The sequence below is a fragment of the Lates calcarifer genome, linkage group LG17, assembly GCF_001640805.2.
Source record: "Lates calcarifer isolate ASB-BC8 linkage group LG17, TLL_Latcal_v3, whole genome shotgun sequence".
Lineage (NCBI taxonomy): Eukaryota > Metazoa > Chordata > Actinopteri > Centropomidae > Lates > Lates calcarifer.
Window position 1 is genome coordinate 16,715,258 of NC_066849.1, and position 22,819 is coordinate 16,738,076.

At 39.1% G+C, this 22,819-nt stretch overlaps 1 protein-coding gene across 1 annotated transcript; it reads right to left on the reverse strand.

Annotated features, from left to right (window-relative positions):
* Positions 1-19,463: 19,463 nt before the first annotated feature.
* Positions 19,464-22,505, reverse strand: srek1ip1 (SREK1-interacting protein 1). The gene is made up of 5 exons (XM_018673064.2): positions 22,387-22,505; positions 21,743-21,790; positions 21,273-21,431; positions 20,903-20,978; positions 19,464-20,776 (listed from the first exon to the last, which is right to left on the reverse strand). The coding sequence occupies exons 1-5, from the start codon at positions 22,397-22,399 to the stop codon at positions 20,539-20,541; spliced, it is 534 nt and encodes a 177-aa protein (XP_018528580.1). The 5' UTR covers positions 22,400-22,505; the 3' UTR covers positions 19,464-20,538.
* Between the last annotated feature and the right edge of the window lie 314 nt (positions 22,506-22,819).

The following is a 22,819-nucleotide window of genomic DNA, read 5'->3' on the forward strand; positions in this document are numbered from 1 at the left end:
ACGTTATCAAAACTGCTCAAAAGAAATGAATTTCTCCAAAGTATGACTTATGACAGCGTCTTTAATAGCACCACCCTAATATATTAAACTGGCAAAACGGGCCTGCCATGTTATTATCCCACCTAACTGTGTGTACAATGACGCAACAAAAAAAAAAAAGTACAGTAATTTGACTGATAAAATGCATGTTGACTCAGGGCCCTGTCAACTGATGACTCAAATCAGGAGACAGCCCTAACCATTGGACATCTGTATGAAATAGGCATTGTGGACAATGACACATCAAGGCTATAGACAGGAAACCCATTATGGGTGCAGTGTACTTTAACAGGGACTCGTTTCCTGCCCTATTATCATCTGCACAGATGTGACACACAAGGGTAAAGTAGAGTGGAGTAGAATAGAGCTTTCCCATACATCAGGTTTTAGTCTCTGTTCACACTGCTGCTTAAATCATCCCATTTTTTTCCCTTGGCAAGTTACACCGATCTGACATGTTCTACTCCATGTGCAGTTCATGCTGCTGAGATGCATTTTTCAGCACTTTACTGCAGATCTGTGGATGTTTCTGCTGGTTTTTGATTGTGGATTGTTACTTCTGATCAGTTCAGGGGGCAGTAGGTGCTCCTCCATGAGGCCATTAGGTCAGCCTCTGCATGTGTAAACCACACTCAGTCTCATTTATCTGGTGAAAAATCCATATCTGGATATGAAATAGGCACAGATGTTTTGAATGCTCTGAACATGGACAGCTTTCAGGGAGCCAAAGTTCTCCATAGGCACCTCTCACAGGCTCTCCCTGTATTATTCATTTAGAGGTCTGAGCAAAGATAAGAATATTTTTTTATCTGGATTTACTTTCCTGCATTTTCAGGTTCTGCGTTTGATTTCATAGATTCTATTCTGTGTCTGATCTTAAGCGTTTGCTGTAAGTTTATGGTTTGTTGTATTATTTTCTTGATATTGGTTTCTGTCTCGGTGGGCTTCAAACTCTGTCCAAAAGTAATTAATATGACTTATGAGGGAGTCTTTCAATTCACTGATCAGATGTTTTATTTCAGTTCTCATTTCAGAGCCTGTACAGCTCTTTAGTGTGGCAGACTGTCTACCTTTCCTGCTTTGTGGAACACAACTCAGTTCCACTCAAACCATTTATACTTTTTTTCTGTCTGCCATGCTGCAGTGGCATGTTCATCTAAAGTTTTTCATATCTTAATATGCAAAACACTTTTAATTTCCCTTGTGTTTGAAAGATGCTATATAGATAAACTTTCCTCACATCACTTTTCCAAGTGTAGTTCTTCATACAAAGATAACCTTACCATCAATGCTATTTATGACTTTAGGAATTTCTCAGCCACCTGATGCACAAGAAATAATGGTTAACTTGCAATCAACATACTGCATTTCCCATTTATTTTGTGATCGATAAATGTGCTGTAATGTAATTAAACCTGTCAAAGAAATAGTACAAATATAACAACTTAGTCCTCAGTGTGGGTGGTGCTGAGATGTGGTTAATGATAAGTGGTCTATTTCTCTGATGACGAGAGACCTAATTTGCATTTTTCAAACCTATCTCTCTAATATGCTATTATACTAAACAGGTAAAGACATGTTTGACAGATTTCATGTTTATGCATCAAAGTAAACAGTTTTACAAGGTCTTATCTCTACATCTCAGCAGTGTGTCTTTACTCTATAAATCATGGTATCTGTAATCAGAATGAAATCCCACAGATTACAGTGTGCGTTGAACAGTTCTCCTCTGGTGCCTCTTAATGGTTGTTGTCAGGTGTGGAATATTAAATCCACTTATTTACTATCCATATACTGTCACCTCTGTTCTTCTGTTTTACTTTGTCTGCCTATGTTATTGCTTGCAAAAAAACACTTTGAGGCTCAAATGTGGAATTCTGTCATGTACACCACCTCATGTATTAGTCACACATTGTGTATAGCAATTAAAATAATATGTAAGAATTTGCTTGTAAAAAAACAGATGCAAATGTGAGCAACAGAGACTAAAGCTATTTCAATTCAATTACACATTCATATAATGACTATTTTTAAAACCGCAGTATCACAGTATCATATTGAGGTCTTGGAAGCAAGTGGAGGACGCTTTCTCGGCCTGTTTAGGACATTGGGGATTCTCCAGTAGCACGCTCGCTTCAGAAACTTGGCCCTAGGCCTCGGTGCAGGACAAGCAACAAGCAGCTCCTCTGAAGTTACGGTAGGGCTTGTGTTAGAGCTTGAGTTTCCAGAGTTTGAGTGGAAAATGAGGCCTTTATCATGAAAAGGAGACCACACAAGAGTTGCATAGGTATTAAACTTTCCCACTAAAAGTTTATTGAGTTATTTTGGTTGCAATATCGCAATACCCAGCCCAGTATGGGCCCCCCCAAAATAGAAACCAGTGTAGTAGTTTTAACATGGGATCTCACAATAAAACCAGCTCCCTGAAGCAGCAAAGTGCTGGGCAGGTAAATACTAGCAGGGAATCCTCAGGGTGTTTCACTGTGTGAAGGGGTTTCCCATCATTCAGGAAGTACAAAAGCTGACGCACTGCAGGCCTGCCCATTTGTCTTTTGGCTGCTGTATTTCTCTTGCCCTCCAACACTCTAATAGACCACTGAGGCTTCACAGTCAACAAGAGTGAGCCAGTTTCAAATGACACAATTCCTCAGTCTCTTTTCATGTTGGATCATTAGTTGGTCAGTCAAACCTTTGCCTGGCGATTTACTAGGGGTCCTGGAGAGGTTGAAAAGCAAATGGGACCTATAATAAATCTCCAGACATGGACACTGGGGTGCTGTACAGACATACTGAAGAATGGTTTGCTTTCTCATTCTCAACTTGGGCCGCTCACATGGGGATTTATGTTTGGCTAAGAGCTAGCAGGCTAATTTGATGCTGCTAATGGTGGGACAGCATTTGGGAATCACCCATCGTTTCCAGAGGACAGTCATGGTAATACACTGCTATAATTAGACAGTGAACTCTTGATGAGTGCACTGCTATATAACTACATCCGTTAGACTGAGCAGCCATCATAACATAACTAATAACGTCACTTATCACATAAGGGGATTTTACAAGGGCATCAGCATCATCTCCTCACCAAGATGGAAATCCCTGGACATCTTTAGCTTGTTGGCTTCTTCTGTCCCTCTGTAGTGTGATAAAGAAAGAGGATAAAAGATATGAGGGTAAGGATGCAGAATACGTTCAAAGACAGAGAGAACATAAGTCCAGAAATTTCACATTTGAATTGATAAATTATTCCCACGATTGTAACAAAGTATTGCAGAATCTCACATTTATATTCAAGTAAAAATGACACAGACATACACCTTGAATACAAAAAGTTCCCAAAGCCTTAAGTGTTTCTTACATTACACAACTATGTGTGTTTCTGATGCCCAAATAATTGTTCACTTTCCCAGGGCAGTAATGGAAATGCCTTTGTTCTTTGGCAGTGAAGGTGGAAAGCTGGACAGATATTGACTTCATGATGAAAACAGAGGCCCCAGGTTAATGAGATGAAGGGGTTTGTGCTTAGTGGTTGGAGTCTGGGGGTTGGTATTGTCAGTGAGGGGGGGTTGCTCAATCCAATACCCAATTAGGTGTCTGAATCTCTGACGACAATAGTAGATGCTGGCAAGTGAGGTTATATTTGTGATGCCACTAGAATTTCTGAATGCGTTATCATCCTGTTGGTTTTGTAGTCTGTTGACATCATAGGTAACTGTTGAAGGGGTTAACACCTGTTTGTGAGTGCTGCTTTAATGTTTTTGCTTTAACTTCAATATTACCATGTCATCAAACGTGAAGCCATTACTGAAAGAGGAATGAATTTTATGCATCAATTTTCATCACATTGATACAGTATAAAGAGGCTTAATTGTGGCAAACTTTAGCTGTTCTTGTGAACATCTCTGATTCCTGTAACATTAAGCTCACTTTAAAAGGTTTAGAGAGCGTGGGAGAAAGACTGACGCAATTAACTCATCCTGAGTATACAAATACAATAATGAACACGCCTGTTACTGTTTGGAAACCAAAAATCATGGAGCAGCAATCCAGGAAAGGCAATTAAAGTGCATAACCTTGTATAAAAAAACATATTCCAAGAGCTTTGTTTAAAAGCTCCTGCACATAAAAATTGCAAAGGAGGGGGAGGGGCGTTTTAGCTTTGGACTCCAGCCCAGATGCTTGTGAAAAGACTTTGACCCAACTACAGCAACTCTAGTCTGGGCCAAAGTAGGGTTTTACTTGTGAGAACCTTCAGGGGGAAAAAAAACACCTCAAAACACTTGCATGTTAAAAACTGTTATCGCTTATATACTTTGCATTTCTGACCCAATTTTGTTTGATGATGTTGCCTGACCATTTCTGAATTTCTGAGTTTTCCTTACTTTTATGTCATGACTATTCAGTATTGAAATAGCCTGCTCAAAGGATCTGACCGGCCCAGTGTGCTAGAGGCCAGTGGGCAGTGTGGAGCTGTTCTTCAGCACCAGTGCTCCATGCAAAAAATCCCTACTCAACCACTGTGTTGCTTTGAAGTTATATTGAGAAAGGACAGTCAGGTTTGTGTGGATATAAATGGACTATTAACAAAGTTAATTGCTGGTTATTTTGCGGTAATTAGCTCTTCCATGCCACAGTGGGCACCTTTTGGTACAATTTCCTATTAGTTTCTCTACATTTGGAATCCCAAACTCTTCATACCTAACAGTTTTTTTTCCTTTTTTTTAATGAATACCTGCTACAGTTTCTTTAAAATACTTATATTGCTTTTAGGCCTCTGACTTTGCTTGGTCTTACCACTTTGTGCTTGTTTGTAGTGGTATATAGCATGATGACTTGTTATCTTATTTTATTATTATAGTTATTAGTTATTATAGTTTTCACCTGCTTCAAAAAAAAGGAACCAACATTTAATCAGACCTGTTGACATTGATGTAATATCACAGAGCAGCCATCCACCACCTCCTTCCCTTGATGAAGTCATTGTTTGGGGTTGCAGTCAGTGTTTGACTTTAATGTGCTCTAGTCCCCTTCAGTCACAATGGCCTAAAATATGACTCATCTGTCTTTGTTTGAAAAGGGAATATCACAGACTTTGAGTCCTTAATGGAAATTAATGTAAGTAGTTTTTTGAAAGCCATTGTGAGCATCCTGCTGATTGTGAATTAGAATGGGAAGACAGCACAAAGGACAGTGGCTTCAAATATTTCAGGAGCCCAAAACCCAATAGAGAACAGCCTCCAAATTACGTAGGTGTATCCAGGAGAGTCAGTGTTGATAGATGACTCTTTACCTCATTATTCACAATTATTACACAGAATTTTATTGAATTGAGCCCATCAAATAAAAAAGGCCATTTCTAAATCTATTTTATCTTATAAAATTGCCAAAACACCCACTTATATTTGGAGTTTTTTTAAGTAGTGAGACAACTTTACACCATTTTATTAATGAGGTACACTAAATTTATTTATTTTTTTTACCAAATAGAAACTAAACTTTGAAACTATTGGTATATTCACATAAATTCTTGAGTTATTTGATTGAAAGACTTGACAGTATGTTTGTCAAGCCAAAGTTTAGCTGTTGCTGGTCAGTCCTGAATACATCCAATTATAATTTCTGAAGTTGGCTGGCTTTGTCTCAGTACCGTTCTGTGACTACAGCTTGGTTCATGTCCTCTGTTTGAACTGCAACTGACTGGCACAGAGGTCACAACAGTACCCACCACCTGAACTGAGATCAGAGATTCTGTCAAACTGTAACTAAGTAATGCAGATTTTCAGTTTGCTCAGTCTCACTGAAGGGAAATGATTCCCTCACCCGGCTGCTTTGAAATCTACTTCAATCTATCAGACTGGGGGTCCAAAGGAAACAGATTTAATCTTTTGATTCAAGTGCCCCTCGCTGAGTACAAAATTCTCCTCAAAGTATGAGTTGGCTGCATGACTCCTGAAGATCAAACTGTTGCTGTGGTCAAAATAATGACATCATCAATTTAAAGTTGTTTAAATTGATTTTGGGAAGGCAGGAATATGGAAAAACCTCAAGGTTGACTGCCTTGGTTTCCAATTACCGTGACCTTTTCCAAACACTGACGTCTCAGAGGATGAATCAACAATATATTCTGCTTTTGGATCAACCTCCACCCAAAATATAATTCACTTATTGTGTTGTTGCTTTGTTACTTTTGTTGTCGTCCGGTGTGGCCCAAAGGGCAAACGTCAAGCTGAGGAGCAATGGAGTGTGTAGGAGTGTGTCCATTTTGGCAGTGACCCTCATTGCTCAGACAGCCAGCACAATATCAGGACAGCGGGGTGACAGCCAACCTGGTGCTACAGAGGGTCCACACATTCAGACACACACACACACACACACACACACACAGCAGCCATCCATTACCCTAGTCCTATTATTCAACCTTGCCTCCCCCTTTTCTCCAGTTTTTTTCACTTTCTTGTACTGTGGTGCAGTTCCTGACTCTATGGTGACAGGACTAGAATGGAGAAGGAGAATTACATCAGTTCACATTGTCAGTCAGACATTACATAAACAACACCTGCCGCACATAAAACTAAAGCACTGAAATTGTAAAAGCCGTTGATAAAGCTTGTGGAGGCAAGACTTTTAACTGCCACTCCAGAGTCAAAGTGTCTATATAGTGCTTTTAGTGACTCCACAGACCATAAAGACAGTATAGTACAGACACATGGCAGATGATACAATTGCTCAGATTACATGTACCACATTATAGTAGTATGGCTCCTGGGATAGTAATGTCAAAGTGTGGGTCGGCTGCTCCACCTCTTTGGTTCAGACTGAAAAATCTTAACTACTGGATGAATTGCTATGATGGTTCCTAGACTTTGTATCATATTGACTTACAATTCCCAGACGTGTCTAGCGCCTCCTACAGGTTGACATTTGTGGTTTTGACTAAAATGTCTCAAAACCTGTTGAATGGGTTGCCATGAAATTTGCTACACACATATGTCCCCCTCAGGATGAACCGTAATAACTTTGATGAATCCTCAGTTTTCTTTCAGCACCAACAATAGTTCAAAATTTCAATTTACCACTTTAACACTTTGGTTTATTATCATACTTGGAAAACTAATGACATTCCCAACAACCTCAGCTGGATTTTGTGTTTATTACTAATTAGCAAATGTTAGCATACTAACACACTAAATTAAGATGCATGTTAGCGCTGCCGTTGTGAACATAAGCACAGCCTCACAGAGCTGCTAACATCTAGACTCTTAGTCATGTTTTTGTTTGGTCCATTTGGTCTGAGGTAAAGTTTAAGCATTTGAATGTAGCAGACCAAATATAATTTTACTGTTGTTGATGAGATTTACCCTATTTGCTCAGTAAAGCGTCCATACTGTTAAAAATAGATTTTCAAAGCAGAGCTCATAAATCAACTTACCCAATATAAAGGCTTGAGATTATAGGATAATACATTATTTTATGATTGCTCTGGCTCATTGTCTTTCTTTTAGACATCATTTTGTGATTTTGGTGATTGTATGAGTTTTGTGAATACAATACAGTATTTGCGCATGCATTCCTTGTTTTTGCAGGAACAGGAGAACAGGAACACAGTTTTGGTGTTTTGTCACATATTATCAATTGTGGTGCTGTTGTTTTCAAAAATGAAAATTTTTCTCATCTGAACAGTCTTTGAATTTGAGTCAAATCAACATAATATATTGAAATACAGTACAGCAAGCAACATAAAAGAAAATTCAGTTCCAGGTTTTCTTCCCAGGCCTTCAGTAGTATAAGCAGCCAATGGCAGGAGGCAACTTATGTAACAGTCAACAAGAATTACATGAAAAATGACCGGACATAGTGTAAAAATTATGCTGGATATTCAGGTCTTGCTTTTTCCCAGGGAAAGAGAAGTAGGCTGTTTTTTTTAACTTCTGCATAACTCAAAGCTCCCACTGATATAATTGGTCATAGCCAGAGCAGAGAACGACATGCCCCTCTCCAGGCCACCACCAATCTCCTGCGCAGATCAATCAAAGCAGTTCAACACTGCTTCTTTCAGCACCAGGCCCACCCTGAACTGATGAATGACCATGGCCTACACACACAAATCTAGCACAAACATGTGGCTCCTGTAGTGCTGTCAGGCCAGCTTGACAAATACCTGTAGCTGCCCACCCACCTTCCAAATTGACAGCAGTGAAATTAGTTCACTGGCGATAACATCTCAACTGTTGCTGATGCTAAACGTAATTCGTATAATAAGTCAATTTGGTGGATGCTTTTATCCAAAGAGTGCATAGACTTCAAGCAGAGAGATCCTCAATTGAACCCGTTACCCCTGACAGCTGAGGGTACTGAAAGTCTGTACGCTGGCAGCATACACACAAAACAAACAACCCCTGCAGCTCAGAACAGTCCGTACAGCAGCATCACTCAACATCTCCTGTCTGAATTACACAAGTGACTCATATTCTCTCTGCCTTTATTCATCAAATTGCTCTGGCCATCGCCAGGATTTGAGAACAGCACTCATGTCATCAAACACGGTTGCTACTTTTTTTAAATCACTAGGATTGTTTGTATTCCATTTATTCAGTTAACTATTCAGTTATACTTTGTTTAGATTTTATTACTTTTGATCTAAATCAAGAAAAATCTTAAGACTATAAAGTATTCACAGTGTATGATTATCCTGCCCTAAAAACAGCCCTATAAGTCATCTGTGACAGCAGCTTATTACAACCCAAAGCTGTGTTTTATTGTAAGGTGACCTCTAGCGGCCATAGTAGATATGATGGAGTAAAAGAGGAAGTTAGGTGACGTAGTATAAAGAGCGACAAAGATCGCACTAAATAGTTCTTGTAAACCAGCTTGCAGTCTCAAGCAGTTTTTGTGCCTAAACCTAACCATACCATGAGTATCCCATAAGCTCAACCACATGTTTATTATCATAACCATGACAACAAAAGTCCAGTACGCCTGTTGCCATAGAGGCGCTATTTCAGGAGACGCATTTGTCAGGTTGGGACAAATGACATATATAGTCATTAAGCTTCAGTTATTGCAAACTTAAACAAAACAAAAATTAAAAAATCAATCATACAATCAATGATACACTACATTACATTTCTCAAAGTGGGTCAACTACGTGCAAGGCAGCCTTTTGATAGCCATCCACCCACACTTTCTCCACATCCGCACTGAATTGGCACCGGAACATCCAAGCTCCCGCACTTCCATGTTAGAGCAATAGTTTGATAACTATTAGCACAACGAGTCAAGATTAATGTCAGGTAAGGAGGTATTTGTATATATATTTTTCCACCTTTGCACAGTGCTTCTGGTAATCTGATATAAGTGTTATTCTTTTCTCTCAGGTCTCCTGACAGGTGACACATGAAGTGGAAAAGTCAGGAGCTGAATCATTTGAAGGTTTTTTGGTTCACATCCATCTCACTGTGGTTTTCCCTTTAATCACCACAGAGGAGGAAGAAAAAACATGACACTTGGCAGTTAGAAGTGGATATTTTTAATCTGCGAAAGCGTAACATAAATAAGGCGCACGATTCATGTCTTCATGATAGTCATTAAGTATTACCAATAAGCCTCTAATTACTTCTAGAAGAAATACTGTTCAAGCTCTAGCTGGACTATAACTGGATCAATCCCATTTGGCATTGTTACATGAAAAGAAGTTCCAAAAAGGTATTTTGTACATCATGTACTGTTATCAGTCATTTATCAAGTACTGTGTTATGTATGAAAGAGGTATTGTTCAGTTCACTACAAATATTCCTCACCTAAAACGTGCATTTACTAAAACAGAACAGTAAATTTAGAAGATTTAGACACTGCACTTTTTTGTGTATGTATAATTCTAACAATTAGTATATATAAAATATAAATAATACCTAGAGAATAAGTTGGCCATCCCACTTCAGGTCTACTGCAATAAGTGTGGTAGATTGTTGATTTGGAATGAAATTTATTTATGAAATTGCATTGCTGTTCCTCTCCTACAACCTCTCTGCACTTAAGACCTGTCTGATTACCTGCAATACAAGCTCAGTACAATCACATGACTTATTTATGTAGACACCAGGTAGGAACATATCAACAACTTCTGTTTCAAATTTCAAATTTTTATTGTTAGAAATGCACCAGTCCTACCTGTGCAATATACTATAAGTACACTTACATAAACAGTGGACATGACTTACACATCTTATATGTTATTCGTTTACTAAAATCAGAAACTTGACTGCCAGCAGAGTTACATATAAAATACAACAACCACTAAAAGTGGTTATAGTTCTAAAGGATCAAATACTGCAACTACTTATATTGTACATCCACATAATTAACCATAAAATCTTGTATTAATCTATCAAGTTTGTTATTGAGTCTGTTTGTTTTGCAGTGGGTCAAATGTGAATTTTCATTGTCTGTGTGTCATTCCTGGAGACAGAACTTTGTCAAGTTAATTAAACCATCTCTCCATCACTTTCAGCCCAGTCACTCTCTGTCTCTTATTTAATGCATTATCTCTTTTTTCATCATCTGCTTTAACTCTCATTAGTTCTTGCTATAGTCTTCTCAAGCACTCTTCTTCCAGCTCTCTGCATTGTCTCGGTCTCTTTAACTCTCCTTTTACCTTTCTCTATGTTGCAGTGAACTGCCTTTCCCATACACTGCAGGCGTGGTTATATCAAAATCCAAGAGGGAATTACTGAGAAAACATCTCTGGTTACCACCGTCTCTGTGGCTATGCTCCTTCGTTTGAAGTCGTGAATGAAAAATGACAATACTCTCACTCTGACATAAAACAAAAACAGGTTGGTGAGAGCTACTCACTGGCAATTAGAAACCTCATACAAGTATTGAATGCAAGTGCTGGGCTGTATTCAGCCTTTCTGCTTCTGATTTCTCTGATCAAAAGCCTCAATCAAGGGTGTGTAAAAGCCCTCAAGAAAGAGTGGGCAAAGGCCCGCTTAAAGAGCTATGCTGGCACAAAATTGTCATTGTTAGTATTTATTAAAGGTTAACAGGATGTCATAATAGAAGATATTGCACAATTAAATGTATTCTGCTCTGGCAAGTAACCAGGTCTAAAACAAAAAATGTAATTTCTGAACATAAGCAGCTATTTTCAACAGAATTTAGTATAGTAGCTCTTAAATACGATAGCTATCACTTGTTTACTTTCAAAGTCCATGACATAATCTGTGTTTTAACATATGCTGACGTTCAAGCCAGCAAAGCCTTTTAGTATGGGAATTATGACTCTTGTCCAATCGGTAAGAAAGGAGGAAGTAATATGATGTTATAGAGCTACAAAATCCACAGAGGGATGATGCTGCAGTGGTTGGATGGGTCAACAAAATGTCGGATTTTAACGTGGGAGTCAGTTGTTCAATTCCTTTTTTCTTTCTCTGCGATGACCACGATTGTTCCCTGACCTTAATCCTATTATTATGGTGACCATGATGACGACTGTCCACTAGCCTTAATGAAGTTGTCATTTTATCTCAAACATTGTTTCCTTAGCCATAGCCAAGTAGCAATTTTAACCCAAACCATAATCTTTCCCTAAACATTACCAAGTTGTTCTTATGCATAAACCTAACCGAACCTTTACCAAAGCTGTGTAAGATCACAAAAGCTGTGACTTGTTACTGCGTCTTGCTGATACAGATGTCAGATGAGAAAACTTCCATCTGTTGTTATGAAGGGCAGTTACAAACAGTGGATTTGGCTTGTACTTTTTGGAAAATACCTCCTCCCATACTCCTTTTCCTGGAATATCATGGTGTCACATAAACTAGTAGATGTTAAATACATGTTTCAGTTGACAATACTCTGACATTTTGCAGTAAAATGTAAAACTGAAAAAGAGAGAAAAACAAAACACATGCAAATGTCATATCTGAGGAAACTTTTGAGATTGGAAATTCATTCTTGACCTTGAGAACAGTAGCTTTTAATAACTGTTCCAAAGGATTATATCACACAATGCTCCACAACAGATGGAGTTGAAGTTAAACAAAAACTGATGGACAGTTCACGAACATCTACTGAATTAACCTTGTAGTGACACTGTTATTGCCCTCTTGAAATGCTTGAATCCATGAATGGGGGTGAACTACACAGTGGTAGTGGTGGCCTGGTTTTGGGTGCTTTTCATTAATAATGTATCCCCTGTTTTCCCTCACACCCCTATAAAGACAGTGATGTAGGCTGTGAGACATGTTCAGGTGGTATTGGAGTTGTGCTCTTCTCTAGAAGTCTAAAAGTCTATTTTCCAGTGTTGAGACATAAAGCCCTATGAAGCTGAAGATAAAACCAGCTCTCTGTGTGAACCATGAGGATATTCCAGCAGAGGTTCTCTCTGTTACACTACAAAGAAAAAAAAAACAGCGATTAGCCCGAAATTTGTCTATTAATTGCCAGAATACTAAGCTGCATTGATGTTCAGCATTAAAAGCTAAGCTTGTCATGGGCCTGAATGAATAATTGATCCTTTGAATAAAATGTTAGCAACGTTAGCAACCCCACGCTAAATCACATCCACACTGACCATACAGGACCTACTTTTCACCCACTGGCTAATAGACTTCTCCTCCTCCTCCTTTCTTTGCAATCTTCTCTTTTTCTCTTTTCCAGTCTTGCAAACACATACACACACCCGACCACCTAGACAATTACAGACGTCTGCTCATTTTGCCTTGGGAACTTTTGGCAGTTTATGGGCCAGATACCGCACTTTAGAAGAAACAATTTGGTACAGTCATGAAAGAGCAGAAAAAGCTGACCATAAAAAACACTGCTCACAAGGTCTTCTACCTTCAGGTAAATGGTCAGGCTAATATCTTTTTCCATTTATGAATATAGCCTCTGAGTAACAGTAATATGACATGACTTTATATCATTGAGAGTTTGTATGGTGTGCGAGGTAGATCATGACAGAATTTAAATATCTATATGTTTATATTTATTTTCCCCCAGTGGCTTAGTTGTTCACCTTCATCGGTGCATCTGCCGTTCCCTCGCTCTGCCATATACAGAGAAAACATGTGAGCTCAAAAAACAGAACAAAACAAGATGCTCCTCACACACCTGAAGTGTCATCAAGGGTGAATGTTGGGTTTTGATATGTAGGCCCACCAGAGGGCACTCTTCTGGGGATGGAAAAAGATGGGAGGTTAGAAGTTTGAGTTATTGTCACATTCCTTTAAGTACCTTAAAAAAACTGAAAAATCCTATTTTTCTATTTCTAGTTCCTATTTTTTCTATTCTGTGAACCCAAGAATGAGGTCGACTGCCATTCCACAAATGTGTAATTGTGAAACAGCAATATTTCAATACACACTGATTACATCTCCAGTCAGTAGGCACAGTGGTAGCCTCAACAATTTCCAGGTACAAGTGGAAGAGCTGCTAGTTTCAAATCTGTCCACTGTTGAGATGGCCTTGAGCAAGGCACTTAAAACTACTCTTGAGAACTGCTACAGAGAAGAAACATTGTGACAAGAGGGTTTCTGGTTTGTATCCCTGTACCAGCTGGGAAACTGTCTGGGGAAAATGAGTAACATGCTCTGCTCACTTAAAAACCACAGTTAAGGTGCCGCTAAGCAAGGCACTGAACCCTGCAGCTGCTCCAGCTGGGGTCAGTGAGCAGTGGAGCTTCGAGGGCAGTACATAAAGCTGGAATTTGCTATATAAAAAGCAAGCTCAGTTCATTTTCCCAAATGAGTAAAAAATAGATCATGATGTGCTGAGAATATATGTGGGGAGTGCTAAAAAAAAAGAGATATTCTTTGTAGAACCCTTTCAAAGACTTTATGTAAATCAGTACTAAACTAAGACAAGATAAAGATAAACACCTTCAACATCACTTGAAATAACCAACCAACAGGCTGTGGACATACATGTCAACATATGTAACAGAGAAAACTGATGACATGCGTGCCAGTTTTCTTTTTTTCTGTCTCATGAAGTTTTCCATCAAACGAAAAAAGAAAAAAGAAAAATGAGAGCTGAGGCTAGTGACAATGTAAGAGAACAAAAAATAACCACCTCGATCATGTTCAAGCCATCATGTGCCCCTCTGGCCCTGTTTGATGTCTCTTTCAAACAAAGGGACAGAAACCCCCCACAGAACAGAACAGAACAAAGGCACAAAACACTTTCCATATAAATGTGCAGTGGAAAGAACACTAAAACCAGAGTAAGAGTGAGCAGATGTGCCCGGCGCAGAGATGACACCATGTCGTTTGTCTTTGAAAAAGCCACATGTCTGATGTTGGGGACATGTAAAACGTCTATCGTCATTCAAGGAGCAGAGAGGAAAGATTCTGTGGTGCTGAAGCTGCTGGGTGGGTTGTGTATTCTTTTTTTTTTCGGCTGGTGAGTTGTCAGCAGTGTCACTCCTGCCACCTTCTGGACCTCTGTGGGACAGATGGATTGGGTCAGAAAAGGAGGAAGAGACAAGAGAAGTCAAGAGCGTCTATGTGTGTGTACTGTAGACATCACCCCCAAAAGGTGCATGGAGATTGCTTATATCATTTGTTTTGAGAGTGAGATGAGTGTTGTGTTTTTAGTGCTGAAATCTTTTTCTCTCTCAAACTTCTCTGAAAGCTTCCATAGAAGGAAAAAGACAATAAAAAGCAACACAGATTAAAGGGGAATGCAGAGGTATGAAACAACTGCTGACATGGGTTGCCAGTGTGAGAGGCAGCAAGTTGTAGAGATAGAAGTTGCATGGAGTTAGCAAAAAAAAAAAATAAATAATGGTGCAGGGACAACTTAATCAATTACCAATGAGAAACAGGTTTTGCACCTGATGAATTACCTTGACTAAAGCAACATAAAGATGACAAGACGACAAACATAAAGACTTCAGACTACTGTAGTGACACAGTGTTGTGCCAGTAATCATGTCATGGACATATGAAGATTTAGCAAAGAATTATGGGAGCCACCAAATTTTATTTATTACTTGAGGAGAGAGAAAGATGGAATCTTTATGGTGTGTGCTCAAAAGAGAGATGAATGCGCTGTGCTGAAAAAGCAATAAACACCATGAAATGGTACACTATTTCATAAGCAATGTTCTCTGTATAGGCTAAATACCATCTCCCTGTTTATTCACTTAATTGGATTTTTTGAAGCATGAAAATGCAAATGTAGATAAATATGTAGAGAAAGATTATTAAGATCTAGAAATCATGTTGCATACACAACTCTTATCATAAATACAATTTGAATGGTTTAATACGTCCTCTGTGGCCTCAGACTCTTTTATCTTTACAACTGTCTTCATGCTGTACAGTATGTGGCTGAAACTACTTTATACAAAGTACTTCCTCCAGCTATAAAAAAGCTAGGTCTTAAAGTAGAACAGATTCCCAATCTCATCAAGACTAATCTGGAAAATAGTGGTTAAATAAAATGATTTAGACGTTGTACATTAAGTAGAAAAGCATCAGAAGGATCCATGATTTACAGGATCAGGGCCTACACATCCTGGGTTCGGACTGACCCATATTCCGGAGCCAGGAAACTTGTCCTCACCACCACCACCTCCACAAGCAGCCCGGTCCAATACAGGTTAGCTGCAGAGGGCCTACTGATCGTGATCCAATGCGACCCTGCGCTAATTCCCTGGTGAAAGCCACCCAGTCAGTCCAGCGATGCCTCAAAACCTCAAGGTTTATATGAACAAGCTCCACTCTGAATGGGAACCCAGGAACTAGGCCGGTAATAACAGACCTCAGGAAGAAAAAACTTTTGACCAAAGAAAGAGCGGTGAACAGAGACTCACCCCGTTCGCCCCCCTCGTTTTCTTTCCCTGCAGTGTTTTGGGAGAATGTTGAACACGCTTCCTGTTAAGCCATGTAGTATTTATTACAGCCTCCGTTTTTGATGGCTGGGGTCATGTAGCCTGCTGTCTATTTATCCTAGAGGTTATTTACTACATTAGGCCTGGTTTCAGGGCCAGGAGAGGAAGAAAGGAACGAAATCTAAGATGCAGGAACCAAATTGGTAGCAAATGTATAGACTCCAACTTGCCCCTTGGCCCTAATGCGTTTTTCAAGTGCTCTGTTCGCTGCGCTCCAAGATGCGGGGACGGCTAGCCTCTGAAATAATATTTCAACAGTGGTTACAGACGCAAAACCGGCGCCATCTCTCAGCTTGGGTTGTTCCCACCAAAGTGCAGCATAAGGGATTTTCATTTTATTTCTGGGAAGATATTATGCTTTGCTGTGTAGTGGTGGTGGCCTTAAGGTTAAGGTTAAGTGAGGCAGGCTCATAACCAAAAGGTTGCAGGTTTGAATTCTCTGGGCAAGTGCTAAAACAGAATGAGTTATGCTCTATCCACTGAGGTGCCTTTGAGCCAAGCATTTAACTGTATCTCCAGTGGAGCTGTGCACTGGCTTCAGTAAGAGACTGTGGTTGCACTGGGCCGCTCCCAGGTTGGATGAATGTAACTGTGTGAATGTTGAAGTAGGGCGTTGCTGGAAAAAAAGAGCATGTGTGCTCAAATCCCCAAGAAAGGTTAAAAACAGACATCAGCACAGAGGCTACCAGGCCGCCCACACAAGCCTGAAACTGAGCTGCTAAAGTTATATAAACAAATTGAAAAACACACCTTATGTTAATGAGAGATCATTTACCCCTATGGTATAGTCATTCTGGTCAGCCATTTTGCAAAAAGGATTTGCACTAAGTTTGTGATCAGTGCCTTAAAGATGCTTACACGGAGGCTCAATCGCCATTCTTCCAACGCTAAACTCTCTAAAAGATGACTTTGACCATCTCATTTTCATTTAAATGGCTCAGTGGAGAACCATTTGCTCTCCACTTTCCTACAGCCCAACAGGCTCAATAAAAGCCAATGAGCTGATGAAAAGAGGAAAACCTTGTTGTTGTCTTATGCAAACAGCATATGGTTTGCTCAGTGTGGCTGCACATGGCAGCACTCCGACTTCATTTGCTCCTCTGTATCGAGTTGTCCTCTTACCATCTGGGCAATTATGAAGTTTCACACACTCCAAGTTTCTTTTGTCAACACTTTACAAGGGCCTAATTCAAGTTTATTAAGCATATGCACAGTATTAATGTGTTGTACAGCATGCATAAAATAGTACTATTATTTCAGAATGAAAATAATTAATGCTTATACATACATACAAACATACTTTACAACATGGACATTTTAATGATGAAGCAATATTCATTTTTATTTTAACCTCTTTAGGTTAGTAGGTTTTGTATTCATTGCTGTGGTGTTTCTGCATTACATCTTAGAGGTTAGATGACGAGATCAAATCAAGTTAGTTTTGTACATTAAATATTAAGCTATAGGACTATTTCTTGGTGGGGTGCAGTGACTTTCTGGAGTCACTGCTCCTGGTCCAAAAATTAGACTGGCACGCCAACTGTAAAACCACAACAGGCAGGTTGCTTTTATTTATTTTTTTTACAGACTAGTTTTAGAGGCGCTTGCAGGCAGATGTTTTTTTGCCTTTGGACAGAACCAGGCTAGCTGTTTGCCCCTATTTCAAGTTGTTATGCTAAGCTAAGCTAACTGTCTGTAGGTAGGACCTTGAAATTTAGAGTACGAACTTAGTAGTGGTGTCCATCTTCACATCTTACTCAAGGGGGAAAGTGAGTAAGTGCCTCTGTTAGCTAGTTGGTGCTCTTTTTTTTTGTTCAGCCATGGCGGTGGCAATTGTTGCAACTTGCTAACTAATGAGATCTTCTCCAAACAAAGCGTTTTCTGTGAAGATAAATTGAGGGCATGGTCTCAAATTGCAAATCCATCATCTCAGCTGCCCCCACAGGAATCATACATCACAAATTCCTAATTCCCAGAAACTTAATTGACTACTTGACTGTCTTCACCTAGTTGTCGGCGGCATTTCAATGTTCAAAAAAAAATAAATATATAAAATTATCTCCCCTCTGGACGTAGATAAGATAAAGGAGCAGGATATGTCTTGTCATAATGCCAGGCTCTGATCAGCAGCCATGCATGTAGCTGTCAGGATGTTGCAGATGTTTAAAAAGATATCCCCTTCCCCAAGGCAAAGTGAAATTAATGGTGCTATTATAAACACCTGTCACACAGCCCAGATCCGACAAAGTACAAGGGCTTCCAAAAATCCTTGGTTTGTAAGCTTCTGTGGCTCTTTTTGCTGCTTCATGTCTTGGCGGGGACTGATATTTAGGCCATGGAGGTAGAAAGATGAGAGCAAAAATTATGCCTCATGTGGTTTGCTGCACCTGCCTGTGGGCCACCATGGTGCCTTGGCCCACAGCTGCATGCGTAGGTCCCCAGAGGAGGTGGTCCAGCTCCAGCGGCCTGTTGACAGTTTGTCCTCCCCTGGCTCACCTTGAGCAGTGCTGCCCCTGAAACCTGGAAAACTGAGCAGAGCTTTGTGGTGTTTCTCTCTGGCAGGTTTCAACAGGAAGGTTTGAGTGTGTAGGTGAATTCATCAGCCCTTAGAATTAATTTAAAAAATGTTTATGAAATGTGTGGACACTGTTCTGAATCTAAAAGTTTATGTGTGAGCGTTTTATAACATGTTTATGCACATGTCTTGCACGTGTATATACATCATATTTATACAGTAGAATGTGTAGGTGTGTTGGATCTCCATGTGAGACTACCTCTGTTTGTTAAATACCCTCAGAACATTTATTTTATTAAGTGAGATTGATGTTTGACACCTCTGCCAAAAAAGACTTGTTACTCAGCAGCTTCTGTCTATTCTTGATTATCTGGCAAATCAAACAAGTGTCAGGATGTTTCTGTCTTTCTCCTTTGCTCTTTATCATCAACAATGGGGGCAGCAACATGAGGGGATTCAGCTCAGCCTCTGAGTGTTCACAACATTACCACTAGGTGGAGTAAAGATACTTAGAGTGAGTGGAGACAGATGGCAGTTTTTGCTATTTTGAAATTATTTTAAAATACACGCATTGTTTAAAAATAACATCTTTTTTTTATTATGCCTGTTTGCCCTTACTGTTTTATCTCCTTTATAATTTAGTTTCAATAAATGCAGAGAATTACAAATGTTTTCCTCATTAAGACTGGAGAGAACAATCAAGATGGTGTTGGTTGAGGGCATACTTTTATTTTTCCTACAGTCTAATACAGCTACTTGGTGTATATGAATTATATTAAACTTCTTGGACAATGTGTATCATTTTTAGGATCATTATTTCTCACTCATTCATGAGACCTCAGTCAGGTTTTTAACACATTTTAGGTGTGTTGCTGCCCTCTACAGGAAAGATGACTGTATCTGTAAGTTAATAGACCTCTCTAGCATCATAATTACCATGATGGCTTTCTGCTTGGTCTCTTCTTGTAATGACACAATTATGAGCGATTTAAACACTAAATTAAGTAACAGTTTGATACAAATATACATTTATTAAAATAAAAAACACTCACTGGGGAGAATGAAAACAGGCAGACTGAAGCAATGGCAAATGATGAATATGAAATAAACAAACTGTATAAGAGGCTCAGTTAAAGACAGTTCCCAAAACTGCCACTCATAAATGTTTTGGAATGAGCACTTAAAACGTCATAGTTTCAACAAGGTGGGGTTGGTTAAATGACAAGATTCATTCACATCACTAGCAGCCACATTGTCTTACCAGGAATCGCCAGGAGTTTCACTGTGCTATAAAACCATCTGAGTAAAAGTAGAGTCTTAACATCTTACAAAAAGAAGACACAGCCTCTTTTTTGTCATCTGATGTCAGTCAGTAGTTCAACTGAAATAATGGGCTGATTGTTGTTAATAGTTGCCAGTAAGTCAGCTACAGCTATTAGTCATTGTGATCCTTGGCCATTATCCCCAGTCAACTGCAGATTTTGGAGAGTGGGATCATATCTTACATACGTGTTTGACCTTTTAAAATGTTTTTGGTAGAATTTAAGAGAGGGAGGGATTAAAGCAAAGTGTATGAGAGACACAAAAACAAAAGTACATCATCCAGAAACTTAGAACATCAGCTTGACTTATTACAGCAATTATTTATACTGAATATATCCAGACTTTTTCCTAAATTCCTTGATTGGACTTGAAAAAATGTACACATTATTCTGCACAAACACTGTCAAATGTGAAATGAAAGTGGGTCTGTACTGATGTTAACTCTGGAGTGCAGCAAAGAAACTATATAACATGTTCCCTGGCTTTGTACGTGTTTCTAAGCTGCCTCAACTAAAGAAGAACCAAAAACAGATTTTTCATTAGCATGATGGTGGAAACTGTACAGCAGTGTCTAGTGTACTCTGTGCGCTGTTGTGCACTGATTTACGTATTCAAGTCCCTCTGCATGTTGGATTCTTTTTTAACTTTCATATGGTACAAAACAGCGTGCCTTATTTACACAGTGTCTGTAAAACACACTTCTCATGGACTGCAGAATTAATTAAGAATTCTGGACCTCCAGACACTGCACAGTCAAGTTGTCTCAGTCACTGTCTGATGACTCACTGGAGCCTGAAGAAGAAGAAGATGATTCATGCTTTCTTTTCTTCTGTCTCTTTTTGTGATGCTTCCCATGCTCCTTTTTGTTCTTTTTGCTTTTCTTCTTGTGACCTTTCAGTTTCTTTTTCTTCTTCCTCTCCTCTTGATCAGATGAGGAGTGGGACCGGTTGCGTTTCTTTTTCTTCTTTGTAGTGTCCTCATCATGCGATGATGAACAGGATCTTGGGAGTAAAAAAATAAAAAGCAAAATGACTGAAGGGTGGAAAACCTGACAAATAAAAACAAAAAACTAATTTAACTAACACTAACTTTATTTGGTGACCAAAATAAAATACAAAAAAAGTTACCTCTTTCTTGACTTTCTGTCTCTGCTCTTCTTCCATTTGTACTTCTCTTTTCTGTCATCATCATCATCATCGGAACCTAACGCACAAAATGTGAAGACAGGCAGCCAGTCAAGTTATGTAATGTTAAGTTATGTTAGTTAATGTAATAGTAGCTACTCAAAAAAAACCCAAGTAACTCAACACCTGAGAAAGTATGTCTAATAAGTAGTAAATTGAGGCTTAAACTTGAGGCTACTGTTGCTATATCCTCTATGTACAATCACCAAAATCCAGAGTTTGACAGGTCTAAGTATTTACCTTGTCCTTTGAAGAGATCGTATGCCAAACATGACAGCGCTTTATAGTACTTCAAGGGGATCATATTCCTTACCTCTTTGATGCTGGCCACTTCGCCCAAGCTTCTCATTGCGCTGAGATGTAGGTACGTCGTCCTCACTCTCCTCACTGCTGGTGCTGCTTACGTCCAGAACGATGTCTTTCTGGGGGTCAACTCTGACAAAGTTTCGGCACTCAAATGTCAGGTGACCCGCTGGGTGGGGGGGGTGGTGGATGAACAAATAGTGAAGCAGGAATCTTTTACGGAATCATAACATTAAACCTAGCAACTGCTGTGAGGAAATATGAATAAGTGTCTTGCTGGTATTGTTCAACATAATTTTACTATTAGCAATTGCCAGCAATGTGTCTGGATTAAATGTGGTCGTAAGCTTTAAAATAGGCTCCAACAAACCTACATTTGTCCAGGTTCATAGAGGGACTCATAGCAACACACACACACACACACACACAAAACCTCCTACTTTAACTTCCGATACAACTTGAGGGTAAAGCTTTACTTACGATATCCACACTTCTTGCACCCAGCTCTGATGTTGTCCTTGTTAGGACCTGTAAGACAAAGAGAGATCTTTTAATTGTTTGCAGTAAATAAGTGTTTGTAAACATACACATATGGATGTCCAATAACAAGGCTATACGTTTAATAACCTATATGTAGTCAAATGGAAAAGTTTTAAGGACTTAAGATATTTATATTAATATCACGCAATATCATCAGGTATGTAGATAACATGTAATGCGACCTGTTTTAGAATATGCGAGGCTCCATTTTACTTCATATTTACTCCAACTAACTACAAACAGACTCTTCACTGTGAGAAGCTACACTGTTTTAAGTCGCTAAAAGTTCACAGAGACACAGAAACATATGAGCTACTGCTTATTAACTTCCGTATGTGTTACAGCACCACAGATGACATCTATGAATAAATAAATACAGTACAATCTAACCAACCGGCATGTGTGAGACAGTTGTGTCGTTAGAGGGTGAAGATACCGATTATTTAGAAGATATTAGGCTAACATTAAGATCAGCGCCACTTTGTTTAACCATATCATCGCTCTCGTGGCCATAAGCTCTCCAAAGTAAACGACATGGGCGATACATTTGAAAACATACACTTGTGTATATTACTAAACTCTACCTGGAACAGCCATTGTATTTTCAACGGTAAAGCCGAAAAGGTATGGAACTGATTGTAGTTAAAGCGCGAATCGACCAAATCTCCACGAGTCCTACCTCAAAATACCGTCGGCTAGGAACATTTGTTGAGGAATTACTGAGTTCCTTCGTCTTGCTGTGTTCCCACCAAAACCGGATTACTGATGCATCATCGCCACCAACTGGACTGGAGTTTAGAGCAGTAGATTGCGCTTGATTAAAGAAGGCACTGATAGTATATATATATATATATATATATATATATATATATATATATATATATATATACACGTGTGTGTGTGTGTGTGTGTGTGTGTGTGTATGTATATATATATATATTCCAACAATTTGTCCTTGTTTTGCATTCATTACTCATCCAGTTAAAATCGCAGGCCTAGAAACAAAGGATACAGGGT